The sequence below is a fragment of the Phyllostomus discolor genome, chromosome 6 (genome assembly GCF_004126475.2).
Source record: "Phyllostomus discolor isolate MPI-MPIP mPhyDis1 chromosome 6, mPhyDis1.pri.v3, whole genome shotgun sequence".
Taxonomy (NCBI): domain Eukaryota; kingdom Metazoa; phylum Chordata; class Mammalia; order Chiroptera; family Phyllostomidae; genus Phyllostomus; species Phyllostomus discolor.
In genome coordinates this window covers 116,907,855-116,926,709 of record NC_040908.2, presented here as the reverse complement: position 1 = coordinate 116,926,709, position 18,855 = coordinate 116,907,855, and the positions used below count along the sequence as shown (strand labels likewise).

At 37.0% G+C, this 18,855-nt stretch overlaps 1 protein-coding gene and 1 long non-coding RNA gene across 3 annotated transcripts in view; one reads left to right on the top strand and one right to left on the bottom strand.

Moving 5' to 3' along the window:
* The window catches only part of LOC118501253, a 32,121-nt gene extending 26,855 nt beyond the window's left edge, over positions 1-5,266 (top strand). The window contains exon 3 of the long non-coding RNA XR_004903875.1: positions 5,225-5,266. This is a non-coding gene — a long non-coding RNA (uncharacterized LOC118501253). The remainder of the gene's footprint in view (positions 1-5,224) is intronic.
* Positions 5,267-8,632: 3,366 nt separating this feature from the next.
* NARS2 (asparaginyl-tRNA synthetase 2, mitochondrial) overlaps positions 8,633-18,855 on the bottom strand; it is a 115,258-nt gene continuing 105,035 nt past the window's right edge. The window contains exons 12-14 of one of the 2 annotated variants that reach the window (XM_028516662.2): positions 16,188-16,285; positions 14,214-14,240; positions 8,633-11,315 (exon numbers count right to left, since the gene is read on the bottom strand). In XM_028516662.2, coding sequence (XP_028372463.1) covers positions 11,171-11,315; positions 14,214-14,240; positions 16,188-16,285 — 270 coding nt within the window. In that variant the 3' untranslated portion in view covers positions 8,633-11,170. The remainder of the gene's footprint in view (positions 11,316-14,213; positions 14,241-16,187; positions 16,286-18,855) is intronic. The other variant, XM_036028754.1, reaches the window with a different exon arrangement.

Below are 18,855 nucleotides of genomic sequence, written 5' to 3'. Positions count from 1 at the left end.
TTATCTTTAACTGTAATATATTCCAACCCCACTGAAGGATTCTGTGTGAAACTAAACTGCTACATTAGAATCATTAGGATCCGTCACAGTAACTGTCTTAAGAAACACAAATTGTGGGCTGTTCCCTCCCAGACCTACTAAATCAGACTTTCTAGGGTGGAGTCAGGGCAGTCTGAATTAATCAAGTGATTCTTACACTCAATAGACTTTGCAAAGACTGTGAAATGGGAGTCCCTGACACAAGGAGGCATGTCCTATTTCTCTCTGTGTCCAGAGTCCAGCAGCAGACCCAGCACAGTGTATTGAACTGAACTGAATACATTGAAGAGATTTTTTAAAGAAAAGTGACTCAATTCTACTGCCCCCAAACAGCTGATATCATTTTTCCCCATGTGCTCCTACCCCATGTACACAGCTTTTATGTTGAAATTGCAAACTACAATCAACATTTTTCAACACATTTTCTCTTAAAATACTTCATTTGACATGTGTTCATACAGATTTTTTTTTTTTGAGTTTTGAAAAGGTTTCCCTTAGAAGACCCTAACTTGTGCAGTGCTTTCCAGTTAGGCTGAAAAACCCTTTTACGCAGACTTCATTGTTTCTCACACCATCCTTTTTTTTAAAAAGATTTTATTTATTTTATTTTTAAACAGAGGAGAAGGGAGAGAAAGAGAGGGAGAGAAACATCAACGTGTGGTTGCTTCTCACATGTCCCCCCATGGGGGACCTGGCCCGAAACCCAGGCAAGTGCCCTGACTGAGAATCAAACTGCTGATCCTTTGGTTCACAGGCCAGTGCTCAATCCACTGAGCCACACCAGCCAGGGCTGACACAATCCTTTTTAAGTATTATCCTTATTCTGCAGATGTGCATACAAACTCAGATAAAATAAGTTGCTCCAGGTTCCAGGGCTCATAAGTAGAATGTCAGACCTAAATCAGAGTCTTCTCCCTCTACGTCTGATACTCTTTCACCACACATCCAGCACACGTTCTGGCAAGAATCTGATCCAACAGTTTCCTGATACAAAAACCTGAAGGCAGAATGTGGAAGATGGAAATTACATTTAAAGAGATACCTGTCCAGCTATGTCCTAACTGTACAGGAATCAGTTCTTGCCTTTTGGGGCACTGAGAAGAAAATGTGTATATTAGTGGAAACCTTCAGTAAAAAGAACTTCCTGTTCAATGCAAATCCATTTCTGCAATCCCCAAATGAGGAGGGGCAGGATTGCCCTGAGCATTCTAAAATTGTAACTAAGATTCTTCAGTAGTAGTACAAATACAGAAAGAGGAACAACTACTATAGGCTGTAAGACAGATAGGAAGAAGGCACTGGAGACTTTAATGCTTTTCTAACATGGAGACTGTATCACAAGCTACTTGGGTAGCAGCTGAGTAGATAGTGGAGGGAAGCACCTGTCTACCAAGAGAAAGGCCCAATTAAGATAAACTGCCTGGTAAATAACCTAGTGGGGCAGCCCTTCAGGGAAGAGCAGATTGTTCAACTGAGTAGTTATGCTGATTTTATTATGGAGAAGAGAAGGCTGGGAAGAAAAATGGTTGCTGTGTGCCTAGTTTGTTACATGTGCATGCTATGAAGAGGCAGGTTTTGTTACTACTATGAGGTCATAGTCAGACTTTGTCAAGGATAAAGTTACCTATTTAGGTTAGAGTGTTCCTATTCACTGAAAGGGCAATGGGTAAATTACTAGGGGCGGGGCAAAATCCAAGAGGAGGGTAGTTAATACATCATAGGCAGGGGAAGGGATATGATTCCTTAGAGATTTTTCAAATGCAGATCCTAGGAAAACAGCAAACCAGAAGTTCTTGCTGAGCCAGTGTGCAGAGGAGGTTATGAGTCAGATCACAATTGTAAATGGCTCAGCTTCTGCAAAACAGTTCCCACTGGGTGTAAGTGTTTGCGGTATGAAAGAATCCTTTGCTGGATGGGCTCACCAAATTTCTGTTCTTAGAATATCATCTTGAAATACCAAAGGCCCATCACTTTGGGGAGGGTATTAGTAATTCTGACCAACATTTTCTCATCTATGTTTCTATACATATTCTGGGATAATCCTAAGAAAACGGTAGGGCAAATATGAACATAAACTCATAAAAAAAATTGAGGCAAAGTGAACTTAAATATATTGCTGGGTCTGGAGCCCTTTATTCCATTTTCAATGTTTCTCTTTACTAGAATGTATTTGAGCTCAATCATAGTATTTTTCACATTCTTAAGTCTCTTCTTTCTGTACAGAACAAGAAAATCAGAGGCCACACTATTTGTTTTGCAAAGTGTCCAGTGAACTCCAGGGCTTAACATGCAAGATTGTTTGACTACTATACAAAGTTCTGTGCTTTCAGTTTCTCTGGAGGCTGAGAGCAGTGAACTTTGGTTGTAGTCTTACTCTCCCTCAATATTAGGTACTCCAAGTAACCAATCTTCATAATAAATAAATACCCCATTAAATCAGATGAATTTGAGGCACAATAAGCTACAAAGGAACAAGGTCCATGAATCCTTTAAAAATTTTCATAAAACTGTAATGCAATGTCCAAATGATAGTCATATTATTCATAACAATTATTAACAGCAAAGATGCAGCAGTTATTGAAGAGTCATGAGCTTGTTAATTCAATAGCTGCCTGAATGACAGTTTAAGAACCACCTAAACTTCTCAGCTCATTATAAAGGTCCCCTAGAAACTTCCACAGTGTGCTAATTACAGCTGTAGATTCACTGGTTAAGAACTAACTGGACAAAAGCTAACTGGAGCCTTAGTTGACCAGAATGGCAATCTAGGGCTGCTGGTAATGGTAGCAGAACATCTGTGTTTCTGGGGTGCGTGTGGGGGTGCCGACCATGATCTCCTAAGATCTGTCTTATGGAAGTCCTGGTAATCATTTTGGTATAGGCTGGCTAAGATTGCATTTTGCTCTTTTCTTAATGCTTTTTCTATCTTTTGATATGGAATAGAAACTGGGAAGAAACTATAATTGGATATTACTCCCACCTGTTTTCTTTTTATTATACATATTTTAGATTGCATACTGAATACAAATATTGATCAGAAGCCAAAAAGCCCCACACGTTTCTTATCAATTCAATCCAGGCCAATCTGTCTTTCAACTCTGCATTTTTAGGTTCTTGCCTCACCACTTACTAAAATAAATATATGAATAGCAATCTGATCCAAATAAGTCTCTTTCATCTATAATTATCTGAAATAAGAGATTTAAAGAATAGTGGAGGTAATCCATCTTACCAATTGCATCTTCAATGCCGGTCCAGTCATGCTTGAATGTCTAGATTCAATTTACAGAGAATATGAATGTGTGACACTGCAGGGGGATGCTTCTGGCAGACCCTGTCTGAGAGGGGCAAAGGGTCAAACAGTGCCTTTGCTGTTTTGTGACAGCTGGAGTCTCTGGGCTGGGTAAGAGGGTGGGAGAATTATGTCTAGATCTGGAATGGATCACTCACACAATTACTTTCTTGTCAGAACAGCAACAAAAAGACAGCACAACTTCCCCAGGCAAGAGGACAGCCAGATGGAAAATAACTACTTTTCTCCACCTACTTAAAATTTGAAATGAGAATGAGAATTAATGATGGAAAAAAACATTTCTAAGTTTTAGAATATACTCTTCCCTGGGTGGCTGGGCTTACTATTTTGAGGTGATGTTTAGAAATCTTGGGAAAACAGAATCTGATTTTTTCCTCATTGGAAACTGGTTACTCAAGTAAAAAAATAACACCCACAAATAACCTTTTAATTTACAAATTAAGCCCTATAAGAATATTATTATAGCCCAAGGCCAGGTAGCTCAGTTGGTAGGAACATGTGTACCAAAAAGGTTGATCCCTGGTCAGGGCACACACCTAGGTTGTGGGTTTGACCCCTGGTCGAGGTGAATATGGGAGGCAACTGATCGATGTTTCTCTTCCCCTTTCTTTCCTTCTCTCTCCCTTCCTCTCTCTGTAAAACCAATAAACATATCCTCCAGTGAAGACTAAAAAGAAGAAAGATTATATAATATTACAGTTGGTCCACAACTATTAAATCTATACTGTTATTCATTATACATTGAAGTACACAACGCTGTATGTAGAATTTGGATATCCAAGTACGAGCTGACACTCGGACATTTTAAAGTTTCTTGCTATTGATGGTGCCTACAGGCAACACTTTGTTTTGGCATTTTCACCATCTTTGTCGGATACCAATGTTTGTTTTTGTTCAATTATCGGTAGAAAGAGGAGGAAGGGAAAGAAATGGAAGGAAGGTGGGGGGGGAGGGGAGGGGGAGGAATAGTAGTAGTAATAATAGTATTATTGAGCCAAAGGTGAAAACAAGTTAAGCTTATCATTAAGTGGCAAGTGTTTGGCTTCAACCAGATACTCATTGTGTGATTAATTATGAAGGGAAAGAATACAGAAATAAGTATGAACGTTTAAAAATAACTGGAAGCCACAAGATGATCTTACTTGCATAATGCTCCACAGCTAAATTATGGTGGTGCTGGGACCAGAACCCAGGATTTGGGTTTCTCTAATTCAGTATTCTGTCACTTTCTCATTATTGATTTTTTTAGGGAGAGACAGGACAGGGGGGAGGGAGGGAGACATCAATTTGTTGTTCTATGTATTCATGCAGTCACTGGTTGAGTCTTGTATGTGCCCTGACCAGGGATCGAGCCTGCAACATTTGTGCATTGGGATGACACTCTTAACAACTGAGCTCCTAGCCAGGGCCTCTATCACTTTCTTTCTGATGCCCTGCTAACATGCTAACATTACGCTTCTATCTGGTTCCTCAAAAACCACTGGAGGCATGATTCCTGATAGCCTCAGAAACCATTAGTGTATCCAGCTTGAGGCTTGTGAATGTTGATTCTTGCTCCACAAAAATCAGCACAGAATCAAGACCTGAATGTCAAAACAATGTTGGCCGATATTGCAAATGCTTTAAAATGATTTTTTTTTTGTATTTTATCTTCCAGGGCTAAATATGACCTTTTCAGAAATGCCTTCTCTAGCAAGCTTATTAATATTTGACCTGTTCTTTACATTTTATAGCACATGTCCTATGAATTTATCTCTTTAGCCCATGGTTGAAGTAAACCTTATGGAAGCCCTAATTATCACTCTTTAAAAAAAAAATCCTCAGCCCTGGCTGGTGTAGCTCAGTGGAATGAGTGCGAGCTGTGAACCAAAGTGTTGCAGGTTCGATTCCCAGTCAGGGTACATACCTGGGTTGCAGGCCACGGCCCCCAACAACCGCACATTGATGTTTCTCTCTTTCTCTTTCTCCCTCCCTTCCCTCTCTAAAAATAAATAAAATCTTAAAAAAAAATCCTCACTTGAGGATATGCTTATTGATTTTGGAGAGAGGGAGGGAGAGAGAAAAAAACATTAGCTGGCTGCTTCCCATGTGACCCCTGACAGGGGATTGAACTCACAGCCCTGACTGGGAATCAAACCCACAGTCTTTTGGTGCATGGGATGATGCACCAAACTAACTAAGCCAACTAAGCCACCTGGCTAGGGCACTAATAATCTTTTATTCTGTCCTACACTTGGTATCTAAGTCCAAGGAATTAAAGTTCCAGGGAAGTAAATTTTAGTTCAGCAAAAGTTACCAATTAGATTCAGAAATGAAATGAGCTATTACATGGGATATTGAGCTATTTGCCAAGAGATGTTGCCCGGGTACACAGGATGTCTCTGCATTAGACAGAAGTGTGACCTTGACAACCTCTCAGTGACTTCTGTGACTTTCAACTCTAACATTCTGTAGCTCAATTCAGCCGTCTGATTCTGAGTTATGTTAAAATTAAGTGCATAAGCTAACTCAATAAATAACCTAAGACAAGTCATCTAATGAGACTTAGAGAGTTGATTATTCAGGCAGCCGTGCCTTTCCACAATTACTTGATAATACAAATTCTACTGAATATACAATCTACTGTAAGTCTCCACATATGAAACTCAGAGTTAAAAAATTGTGTGGCCTTTCAGTTTTACATATTTTCATGTAATTATTATATCGACTCTGAGGAAAATGGTGTATGAGTTCATTACACAGTGTTTTGTCCAAAATCATACATGCAAGGTGCTAGAATGGTCAGGTCAGAAACTCCTAAACCAGTGATCTTCTCACTCTAATAGACATCATTACTCTGACACCTGAATTATTATACCTACCCTTTAGCATTAGCTATAATTGCATCCTCATCTTGGAAGAAAATGCCTTTTTGTCAGATTTCCCTGGACCGATGGAATTTTAAAATATAACTGCTTTTTTCTTTCATAGGTATCAAAAATTTATTTTACTGATTATCATAGAAGTTATATACATCTAAAATAATCACAATAGTGATTAGTTTAAATAATTAATACATCCCATTAGGTATTATAATGAAAAGTCAGTTTAAGGTACACTGAGACAAAGAAATATGGCCCAAATGAAAGAACAGATCAAAACTCCAAAAAAAAAAAAAAAAAGAACTAAGAGATGAAGAGATAGCCAACCTATCAGATGCAGAGTTCAAAACACTGGTAATCAGGATGCTCACAGAAATGATTGAGTTTGGTTGCAAAATGGAGGAAGAAATGAAGGCTATACAAAGTGAAATAAAGGAAAATATACAGGGAACCAACAATGAAGGGAAGGAAACCAGGATTCAAATCAATGATTTGGAATGAAAAAAAAAAAGAAATAAATACCCAACCAGGACAGAATGAAGATATAAGAATTCAAAAAAATGAGGAGAGGCTTAGGAACCTCTGGGAAAACTTTAAACATTCCAATATCCAAATCATAGGGGTGTCAGAAGGAGAAGAACAATAGCAAGAAATTGCAAACTTATTTCAACAAATAATGAAGGAAAACTTTCCCAGTCTAGTGAAGGAAATAGATTTCCAGGAATCCCAGACAGTCCCAAAGAAGTTGGACCCAAAGAGGAACACACCAAGGCACATCGTGATTAAGCTACCCAAGATTAAAGATAAAGAGAGAATCTTAAAAGCAGCAAGAGAAAAGGAGACAGTTACCTACAAAAGAGTGCCCATAAGACTATCAGTTGATTTCTCAAAAGAAACCTTGCAGGCAAGAAGGGACTGGAAAGAAGTATTTAAAGTTATGAAAGGCAAGGACCTACATCCAACATTACTCTATCCAGCAAAGCTATCATTTAGAATGGAAGGGCAGATAAAGTGCTTCCCAGGCAAGATCAAGTTAAAGGAGTTCATCATCACCAAGCCTTTAATTATATGAAATGTTAAAGGGACTTATCTAAGAAATAGAAAATAAAAAACTATGAACAGTAAAATAACAACAAACTCACTATCAATAACTGAACCTAAAAAGCAAAAACAAAAACTAAGCAAGCAACTAGAACAGGAACAAAATCACAGAAATGGAGATCACATGGAGGGTTTTCAGTGGGGAGGGGAAGGGGAAGAATGGTGGGTAAGATAAGAAGCATAATTGGTAGGCATAAAATAGATGGGTAGAGTAGAGAATGGTATAGGAAACAGAGAAGTCAAAGAACTTATATGTACAACCCATGGACATGAACTAAGGGGGGGGGGGAATGCTGGAGGGATGGGAGGTGTGGGGTGGAGGCAAGATAAAGGGGGAAAAATTGGGAAAATGTAATAGTATAATCAATAAAATATACTTAAAATAAATAAATATGATCGAACTACAAAAAAAAGATGTGGTCAACACAAAAACATCAGTTAAAAATTAAGTTTATTGGGGTAATATTGGTTAATAACATATATAACTTTCAAGTGTACAATTTTATAATAAATCATCTGTACTTTCCACTGTGTGCTCACCATATACTTGATTCATATCTTTAACTTTTTCATCCTCCCCCACGCCCACTCCCCTCTGGTAGCCATCACACTGCTGTCTGTGTCTATGAATGTTTTGTTTGTTCATTTGTTGCTTTCTGTTTTACATACCACATATGAGTGAAATCATATAGTAGTTCTCCATTTCCATTTGACTTCACTTAGCATGATATTCTCAAGATCCATCCATGTTGTTGCCAAATGCACTGTTTCATCTTTTCTTATGGCGGAATAGTATTCCAATGTATGTGTGTGTATATATACACACCATTCCTTTTTATCCAGTCACCCCTCAGTGAGTAATTAAGTTGTTTTCATGTCTTGGCTACCATGAATAATGCTACAATGGACACAGGGTTACATATATTTTATGACAAATGTATTCTAATTTTTTGGTTAGATATCCAGAAGAGGGATTGCTGAGATCATGTGACAGCTCTATTCTGAATTTTCTGAGGAACCTCCATACTGTTTTCCATAGAGGCTGCGACAATTTATACACTCCCATCAGCAGTGTATAAGGATTGCCTTTTCTCCATATCCTCTCCAACATTTGTTATTTCCTGTGTTACTGATAACAGTCATTCTAACAGGTGTGAGGTTATATATCATTGTGATTTTGATTTGCAGTGTCCTTATAGCTAGCGAAGTTGAACATCTTTTCAGGTATCTGTTGGCCATCTGCATGCCTTCTTGGGAAAAGTGTCTGTTCAGGTCCTTTGCCCATTTTTAATTGGACTGTTTATTGCTGCTGTTGACTTATAAGTTTTTTTAAAATACATTTTGGATATTAGTCCCTTATCAGAGATAGCATTTGCACCTATATTCTCCCATTGGGTTGGCTGCTTTTTTGTTTTGTTGATGGTTCCTTTTGCTATGCAGAAACTTTTTAGTTTGATGTAGGCCCATTCATATATTTTTGCTTTTACTTCCCTCGCCTTTGGAGTCAAGTTCACAAAAATCCCTCTGAGACCAAGGTCCGTAAGTTTAGCACCTATGTTTTCTTTGTATTTTATTGTTTTAGATCTTATATTCAAGTCTTTAATCCATTTTGGATTAATTTTTGTGTAGTGTCAGACAGCAGTGTCATTTCATCCTTATGCATGTGGCTTTCCGATTTTCCCAGCACCACTTGTTGGAGAGGCATGCCTTTCTCTACTGTGTTTTTAGACCCTCTGTTGAAAATTGCCCACATATGTGTGGGTTTATTTCTGGGCTCTCAATTCTGTTCCATTGGTCTGTATGTCTATTTTTCTGCCAATACCATATTATTTTGAACATTTTAACTTTGTACTATAACTTAAAATCAGGGGTGTGATACCTCTGGCTTTTCTCATTTTTTTCAGGATTGCTTTGACTACTTGGGGGACTTTGAAGTGGTCCACATAAATTTGAGAAATCTTTATTTCTTTGAAAAACACCATCGGGATTTTTACAGGGATTCCATTAAATGTGTATATTGCTTTAGGTAATATGGCCATTTTAACTATGTTAATTCTTCCAATTCATGAACACACTTTCCGCTTCTTTGTGTCTTCTTCAATTTCTTTCAACAACGTCTTGTAGTTTTCAGTATATAAGTCCTTCACTTTGTTAAGTTTACTGCTAGGTATTTTTTATCCTCTTTGTTGCAATCATAAATGGGATTGTCTTCTTTATTTCTTTTTCTGATATTTCATTGTTAGTATATGAGGTCTGTGCAAAAAGTATCCAGCCATGTAATATGAAAACTACAGACATTTATTGAAGAAGTTATAAGAAACATTGTACACAGGACAATAACACCTCAGACTCCTTCAAAGTAGGCACCTTGGGACCTCACACAGTTCTCCAATTGCCACCAGCTGCTCCATTGTATTTTCCTGAACCTCATCAATGGTCTGAAATCTCTTCCCTTTCAAAGGTGATTTTAGTTTGGGGAAAAGCCAGATATTGCAGGGTTCCAAATCTTGGCTGTAGGGGAGGTGTGTCACCTGGGTGGTTTGATGTTTTGCCAAAAAACTCTGCATTAGACGTGATGCATGAAGGTGCCAGTCACCAGTTGCCTACAGCTGCAGCCTTCTGAATCATCTGAATAGTTTCCATGGAGAAATGTTCAAGCTTCATGCAAAATTTGGTGCAGATTCGTTGCTCTACTCACTCATTTTGAACGTGATAGCCACTCACAGTGCACAGTGAGTGCACAGTGCTCACACAATGGGGTCTACTGCTCCCACTGACTAGTACAGTGAAGTTGTTATTGTTTACACATGTGCATTCCAGTCCACTCTCCTTGGCTGCCAGGTTACATTGATGTTGTGCTAACCGTTCTCCTTACATTAACAATGGCTGGACTTTTTCTGGACAGACCTCATACAGGAAAGGAATGGATTTTTGTACATTGATTTCGTATCCTGCAACTTTACAGTATTTGTCATTTAGAAGACTCTTTTGGTGGAGTCTTTAGGGTTTTTGATATATAGAGCCATGTCATCTGCAAACAGTGATAGTTTTACTTCTTCATTTGTTATTTGAATACTTATGTCTTTCCTTTTGACTGCTGTGGCTAGGACTTCCAGTACTGTGTTGAATAACAGTGGTTCATTAGAGGAAAAGCTTTCAGTTTTCAATTGCTAAGTATATATTAGCTCAGGGTTTGTCGTATCTGGCCTTTATTATGTTGAGGTACTTTCCTTCCATACCCATTTTATTGAGGATCAACAGTTATTAAATGTGTGATTTTTTCATCCAATCTGATGAAAGAAGACTTCAACTTAGAATAGCAAATTTATTAACTCAAGACCCAAAGAAGGAATATTTTCTTCTATAATGTTTAGTAGCATTAAATGGAGAATAATGTTACAGAGAATAAGATGGGCATTTGTCATAGGTTAAATGGCAAGCTAGAAAAGATCCAACATTTTATTTTTAGCTACTAAATGTTTCTCAAAGGTCGCACAAGGTAGTGATCTAATCATTAAAGACAAAGTAAAATACACAATCTCATCCTCTCTTAAAGTCTGAAAGGAACTTTGAAACCATCTTGTTCAATACCTTCATTTCTTATTAACTGATATAATGGATTTGAGATTCTACCTGCTATAAGTATGTCTTCTTGAGAGAATTCATCTTTCCATGAAATGCCCTGTACTTTATAAGAAAATCATGATCACTTTTATTCTTTATATGTTATATGCTATGGTATGACAAGTACATTTTGAAAACTTCTGTATTTCTAAAATCCAAACTGCATTCTGCTATATGCACATTCAAGTATAGTACCTGTGGCTTGGGCAGTTTCCCTCAACCAGTCTTCCATTTATAAAAGACATGAATGAGTAAATCTTGGAAAAGGGATGACGTCTTTGATATTGTCAATTCCCAAGATGCACTGCAGATAGCGTTCAAATCCCATCCCAAAACCTCCATGTGGCACAGATCCAAATCGACGGAGGTCCAGATACCTGATTTTGAAAAAGAGAAGAATCATCACCTATAAATGCTGTTCAGGGTCAGCTTTATATTAGAATTTATATTTTAAAGTGTTTTGTAATCATTTGTGGTCATTGACATCATTGTGGTAGACCAGTCTTTCAGTCCACAGATGGATGAAGGACACAGAGAAGTTCAAGTGATCTGTTTAATGTTACCCCGGCAGCAGCAAACCTTGTCATGCATTCATGAACTTTGGTTACATGATCCTTTTTCTTTTATTTATTTAATTATATACAGAAAACTTGCCTCAGGAAGCTACTAATTTTCTTCAAAATATATTCATTTCCTATTTCTTAGTATATTAATAATGCTCTCTTTTTCCTTACCAAAATCATAGTTTGATACACAGAAGAGACTGAAGAGTTTTGTCTGATAAATTATAAAATGATATACAGATTAGATTATAAGCTACATCAAGGGCAGGAGCTACGTTTTATTCAACCTTTTATCTCCAGTGCCTGCTCTGGAGTAGATGCTTACTACATGAAGATTTATTGTTTGAAGGTACAAAAATACACTCTTGAGTGCTGGAGTGAGGAGAAATTCCCAGTTCTCTGCTTTAAGCCTACGGAAGATGTCCAGAGCCGTTTTCCTGGAAGGCTAGATAGCCTCTGAAGCCCATCCATGGATGTTCTATTCCCACTTAAGGTGGCTAGAAATGCACAGAGAATGAAACAGCCAAGATTCAAACTCAGATGTCAACACACCAGCCTGGGATAAAATTATTTCAGGAAAGAAGAGGGGGAAGAATATTCTGTAAATATTTTTATGTCATTTGGTGGTAGAATTCTTGAGTTATATAATATTAATTAAAACAAATGTATAGCTTCTTGAATGATTTATAAAATCATTCTGAAGTTCCAGAATCGAACTTCAGGGCCATGGCTGGGAGTCATTGGCAACTCTAGGGTAAAGACTATCACCTGTCTCCCACTGTTAACAGTAATGGATACATGTATTAGTATTTGATATGGTTGAGATGCAGTACTTATCTTTCTAAAATAAAAAATGAACTGCAACCAGATGAGTTAGAACCAAGTGACACATCTATAAACAGGAGTATCTAGTATAAAGCTTCAGATTAATAAGAACTGTCAGGAAAAATGGATGGAACACAGTCTTCAATAATTGAAATGTTTGGTAGCTGAATTAACTCGAAGTTTGTAAGGCATGGGGGCAGGGTATACATTGATTTAATGAGAAAGTGAGATAAAGGGCATATCAAACCACCTGCCACAAATACCTGCAGGATGTGAGCTGGCGGCTAGAAGTATAGCAACAGCTTAGGTGGTTCTGTATTTCTCATACATTGATGTCAAAACACTGGTATAAATGTCTAAAAACTAAATTTGGCATTTTTCTTCCCTTTGCTTTTATAGATGGAAAAATCCACTTCTAAGAAACAAGTTTTCTAATGAATATATATTTGATGGGTTTTTGTTACATTTATTCTAGGGTAGCCAGATTTTAGAAGAGTTGGTACAAAATTTGTGGAACTAGTTACAAATTTTATTTGCATATGGCATGTAGAAATAGGAAGTGAGTAGATTCCTAGACACCTGGGGTGGCCACTCACAGTGGGGGAAACACCAACAGAGGTCACAGACATGAAGATTTTTAAAACTCCTTCTACTTTGAAATATTATGATAACCGTTTAAAAGAGCCAAGGTTCAAATAATACACATTTATATTTGGAGATCTTAACAGTTTGAAAACTTTAGCTGGGAAAAGAATAGTACTGAAATGATTAATAAAGACCAAAAAAGACCTAAACTTATTTAACCAATAATTAAAATGTGCATTTAGCTAGTTTTTACACACTATGGACATTATCTTCTAGACAGAAGCTGACATGAAATGCATAAGCTTGATCAATCAGGCTCATCTACCTAACAGCAAAATTCAGAACAAAGGAAGGAAAGGGGAGGCAGGTGGGGAACTAGCATTTACGAGCTTCTACTCTATATACGTACTTAGCTATATTGTTTCTTTTCATCCTTACAATAACCTTGTGAAGTAGATATGATCATTCCATTTTTCAGCCAAGAAAACCAAAACTCAAGAGAGATTAAACATGCCTAAAATCATTACTGGTTAAACAAGAAAACAAAGATATTCAAGGCCCAATACCTGAACCCAATTTTAGGCTTTCTGCACTTCTGAAATCTTGTTCCTTTATTACCAAAAAGTGAGTGTGTAATTTGACCCTTCCTTCACTTGAGGGCAGGTGAAGAATTAATAATATTGTTGATATTATTATGCCAAGATCCCACAGGAGTGCTATAACCCAAATATAAATTAAAATTTGCATATATTGAAAAGTATTGAAAATTATTTGAAGAAAGGGTCTGATGAAAGAAAACCAGAATGACTTTGGAGAAGTAAATGTATGAATGCAGACAGGTGATGCTTTCGGAGCAGCTTAGATTCCTACAGTTGGTGAAGATCACTTAGTTCAAGCCTCTAATTTCACACATGGAGAAAATGAAGCATAATAGTTAGGAACAAAGTCCCAGCTCTGTCTTCTAATTGTGTGTTCTTAGTTAAGTTAGTTAACATCTCTAGACCTCAGGTCTGCAGGCAATACAAAGGGAATAAGAATAGTACCTAACTCACAGGGTGTTATGCAGATTACATGAGATAGTATATATCAAAATTTTAATAGTTATTTAGAACACAGTAAGTAATAAACAAATAGCAGCCATTATCATTACTATTTTTCAAGGACTCAGAAGGAATAAACAATCTTGTGAGAATTAGTTCATTGGTTTTAACACTCTTTCGTAGTGCCTTGGGATAAAAAGCAAAACTGTATAATGCTCAGACCAACAGCTAGAATAACAATCTTCAGAGGCCTCATTCTTACCATTGGTAGGCTTCCGTCAGTCCTGAGCTGTAAAAGGAATAAAAAAAATTCTCTCAGAGAATGTCAGAAAGATAAATAAATATACTAACCACCAAACATTTGTTCTGGGTTGTATGGTTGTTACACAGAAGTACACACCAAAGGTTGTGCTCTCAAATCCCATGCCATTTAGTTGAGGAGGTGAATCTTTACTATATGGTAAGAAAGGTTAGTTAAACAATAGTCCCAGGTATTACCAAGTAAGTGGTATAGTCGATAAATGCTACAGAAGGAAAGTATGGTCCAGGGACCAGGAGGAGGAGTTCATTTGACAGGCATACATTGTTCTGTGACGGAAGGAAAGCGCTGCTCCTGCTACCTGAGGTTGCTTCGAGGCACACACAAACGAGGGGCAGAGACACACCTGACACTCTGTACATTAAACTGGTAATACGGGTTCCGAAGCTACCTTCCTAGTATTAGTATAATTGCCAATTGATTTTTCCCAATTAAGTGTTAAAGTCTTAAGCTCTTAGTACTCATTAAAAGTAATTTTAGTTCTTTAAAAAAGTGTTTGAGATCACAGTGTGTCTGAAAGGATCAGGATGATGAAAAACTCAAATATTACAAAAATACAGAACGCGTAAACAGAAGTCACAGGCAGCTCTGTGAGAGAGGAAAACATATCCATTTCATTAGGAAAGATACATTTGGATATTATCAGATATTAGGAAAACATTTAATGTCATGAAGCAAGTTTCCTGAAGGAAGGAAGCAAGCAAAGAAAACAGACCAATTAATCTTTCAACAGATGAGGTTTCTTGCCATGTGTGATTTTTATTGTGCTTAAAAAAGACCCAGAGAATCTTTAAATTCTTTCCATCTAAGGAGTTTGACCTTTACTTCAATTCTGTGATTTTCCCAGGACTTTCTAACATTATTGTTATAGTAAGGAGTTGGTACTCTGATAAAAAAAAAAGAGTCCTCCCGGAACATATTCATCCCCTTTCTTCTGGACCCTAACCAAATAGAGCAGTTCAAATAATTAAGATTACAAAACCAAGTTACCCAACAGATTTATAGGTTTGGACCTTGGAAAACATCAACTTTTAAAGCATTTCTCCCTTAGGAAAAGAAGGCCTTTACAAATGGCTAATTTAGCAGGATATTTTCAAACGTTTTTATGGCTTTTCCAGGTTACTATGAAACCCAGTATTATCTGGAGAAAAAGATTACGCCTTCAGCATGGGAGAGCCTTTTTTTAAAAGTCCGGCACAGCAAAAGTGGAAGCCGCAGAAAGCGGGGGTTTATAGCCTTGGTTGGTGTAGGAAGTCACTGCGGTGAGTTGGCAGGCCATCATGTATAGGAGTGGTAGTTCAATTAGAAACACGATGCCCTGCTGCTCTTCTCCAGAACACTTTCTGTGTGTTTACAGATTCATTTCCCATGTCTCAAACAGCAAGTTAAAATAAGTTATTCAAATAGCTAAATTAAGACCCTTACACAATGTAGAAAACCCGAGGAAGGGAAAACTGCTTCTCCTAAATGTGAGCTTAGCAGATATTTTTAGTATCTTTCTCTTTCCATCTTTATCCTTTCTCTGGCTCAGAATCTATCTTTCTTTATGTCCCTATAAGAGTCATAATTTAGAGTAAATAAAAAAGAACAGAGAGAAGAGAAAAATAAAAATGAAGGACAAGCTTTAAAGGAAAATCTCCCTTCCCCTTATATCATTAACTTTTTAAAAAACCATTTTCATAGGAAGAGACACATACAAATACTGGGCAACTTTTACTTTGGCCTTGTTTCACATAAGAGTTTCATTCTTTAAGAAAGGGAAGCTGAGAAAAGTCGAGTAACAACTTGGTCAAGATCACTCAGAATCTGAGTTTCAGCTGTTGAGGCTCGAACTGTTCTCTGTTACTCTGTCATGACTGCCTTTGAGGTCTCTATCCCCAGTTTCTGAATTTTGTTTCTTTTAGGTCTGACCAATACCTGGCCAGTCGCTGCTCTAAGAAATGGTACCGTTCCTCTCTGAGGCTTCCTCCAAAGAGCTCTCCAACTCCAGGAACCAGAAGATCAACAGCTGCAACCTAAAAAGGAAAAAAAAATACACATTACATTTTCAGGGGATTCAACCACTGTCAGATTCTCAAGCATGTGAAACTTTTCACATTTTGACAACTAGCTGATTAACTGCTTACCAGAATCTTACTTCTGTTTTGTTCATGTTCCGTTTTAATATCAAATGTTTAATATTATCTTTAGAATACATGCTACATGAATTGCAGGTGGACAGTTTCCTTCAAATGTGTTTTCTTCACAAAATGTGATATAAATGTTAATTATAAAAATGTAGAAAATATTAAAAATCATGGACCTGGGCAAAATGAAAGGTGGCTTGTTCCATATTCTGTCAGGGCACAAGGCCTGGGTTGCTGGCCTGATCCCCACTTGGGGCATGTGTGAGAGGCAGCCGATCGATGTTTCTCTCTCACATCAATGTTTCTCTCCCTTTCTTTCTTCCTCCCTTCCCCTCTCTAAAAACTAAGTACATAAAATCTTAAAAAAAGAAAATATTAAAAATTAATTACCATCATGCAGAGGCAATTATATTTTGGCTTCAGGTTCTTTTCCTTATATATTTAAAGAGTATCATAGAGATAAACTTACACATAAAAGTTTACCATTCTAATGTCTTACTAATACAGAATGAATATTTTTCCTATTTAGTTAAAGTACTTTGCACATTTAATGTTTTAACAGCTGAACAGTTTACTGTTGAGGAGTATCATAGTTTTTATTTAACTGCTTTCCTTTTGTTGACCATTTAAGGGTATATGTGTGTTTGTTTTCTCTTATAAATAATGTAACAATGAAGATATTTCTTTAATTTGTAGTATTTGTTGAGACATGTCAAGTTTGTTCTGATTATCATCAAAGAAGTAATATCAAAACAATAAGACACCATTTTGGAGTTATCAAAGTGGTGAAGATAAAAGACAACACAAACAACATGGGCTAGAGAATGCATACATCAATACTCTCAGACATTTGATATAAACTTTCTGGTCAGCAACTTGGTAAAAAATAATCAAAAGCCTTAAAAATGCAATATGCTTTGACTCAGCAATAGCAGTTCTAGGAACTAGGCTTAATAAAATAATCAGAGGTACAAGAATAGGGTTATCATACAGGATGTTTATTGCAGCATTACTTATAACAAGAAATTCAAATGTACATCAATAGGAGACTCAGATAAATTTTAGACATGAATAGGAAAAGCAATGACAACCATACCATAAGATGTTAATTGCCACAGTGACATCTTTTCTCTTATTTGCATTTCCTTATTTTCTATAATAAAGACACTATTACACTTTTGTAATAAAAACAATAAACTTTTAATAGGAAAAATGGTAACTTGATAATTTACTTTGTATTTCTTTAACTACTAGTAGTACTTCATTTTTAAGACTGTTTACTTGCTATCTGTATTATCTTGTGACTTGACAATTCTTTTGGGGGGCAGGTAGACAGACATTTGTAAAATGAAATATATGATGGCACAAAACTAAGAAATATTTAATATAACAGATGTAAAATTAGGAATCTGTAAAACACATTTTAAGTTTAAAATGCCACATGATATTATAAGCTATTTCTTAAACTTTACCTTAATTTACTATTGTTATTCCCTTGTTTTGATTTCAGAACTGTTGATTGAGATATACTTTATATAAATAACTGAGGTTAATAAAGAATATTACAATCCAAGAATGTGCTCCAAATGCTATATACCTCATTCTCATTACTATCATTAAAAAAGAAAACATTAGGCATGATTTTCATCACTCAGCTGAATCAGAGTGAGCGAGAACAGAAATTCGCTAGTGGTTCCGACTTTTACCAAGTCTGCTACCACTCGCTAAGCTGGTGAGAAGAAAGTGTACAACAGGTCTCTGTCATGCTGGCATGACTTGTTGACCACATCTCAGTAATCCTACGAACTTGGTGGGCCTACAATGAACAGGCAGGTGTTTTAGAATGTGGATTTGGTGATTCAGACCTGATCGTAGGAAATGAAACAAACAGCTTTGGATGGATGGCCAAGAGAGGTTTACTAATGTGATGAGGAAATTCTCATGGGCTATATAATAGAGCTGGACTCCAATCAGGACTCTGCAGTTACCCTTTCTATTCTTAGAGAAAGGAGAAGGTTCAGGGGAGTTTTATGGCTACAGATTGACCAGCTTCTTTATCTCCTAGTATCTTGTATTTAGATATGGCTAAAATATGCTAGGAGCTAAGGCACATAATTAAACATTTGTTTTTTTTTATAAAAGATTTTATTTTTTATCTTTAGAGAGAGGGGAAGGGAGGGAGAAAGACAGGGAGAGAAACATCAATGTGAGAGAGAAACATCAGCCAGTTGCCTCCTGTACACAGCCCAAATGGGGACAGAACCCACAACCCAGGCCTGTGCCCTGACAAGGAATTGAACTGGTGACCTTTTGCTTTGAGGGATGATGCCCAACCAACTGAGCCACACTGGTCAGGGCCAAATATTTATTCTTAACTTCAATCCAGACTTTTAAACTTAGAATTATAGGGAATCAGGGTTAGAAGAGAATCGACAACCCAGTGGCTTACTGGCTTTTGC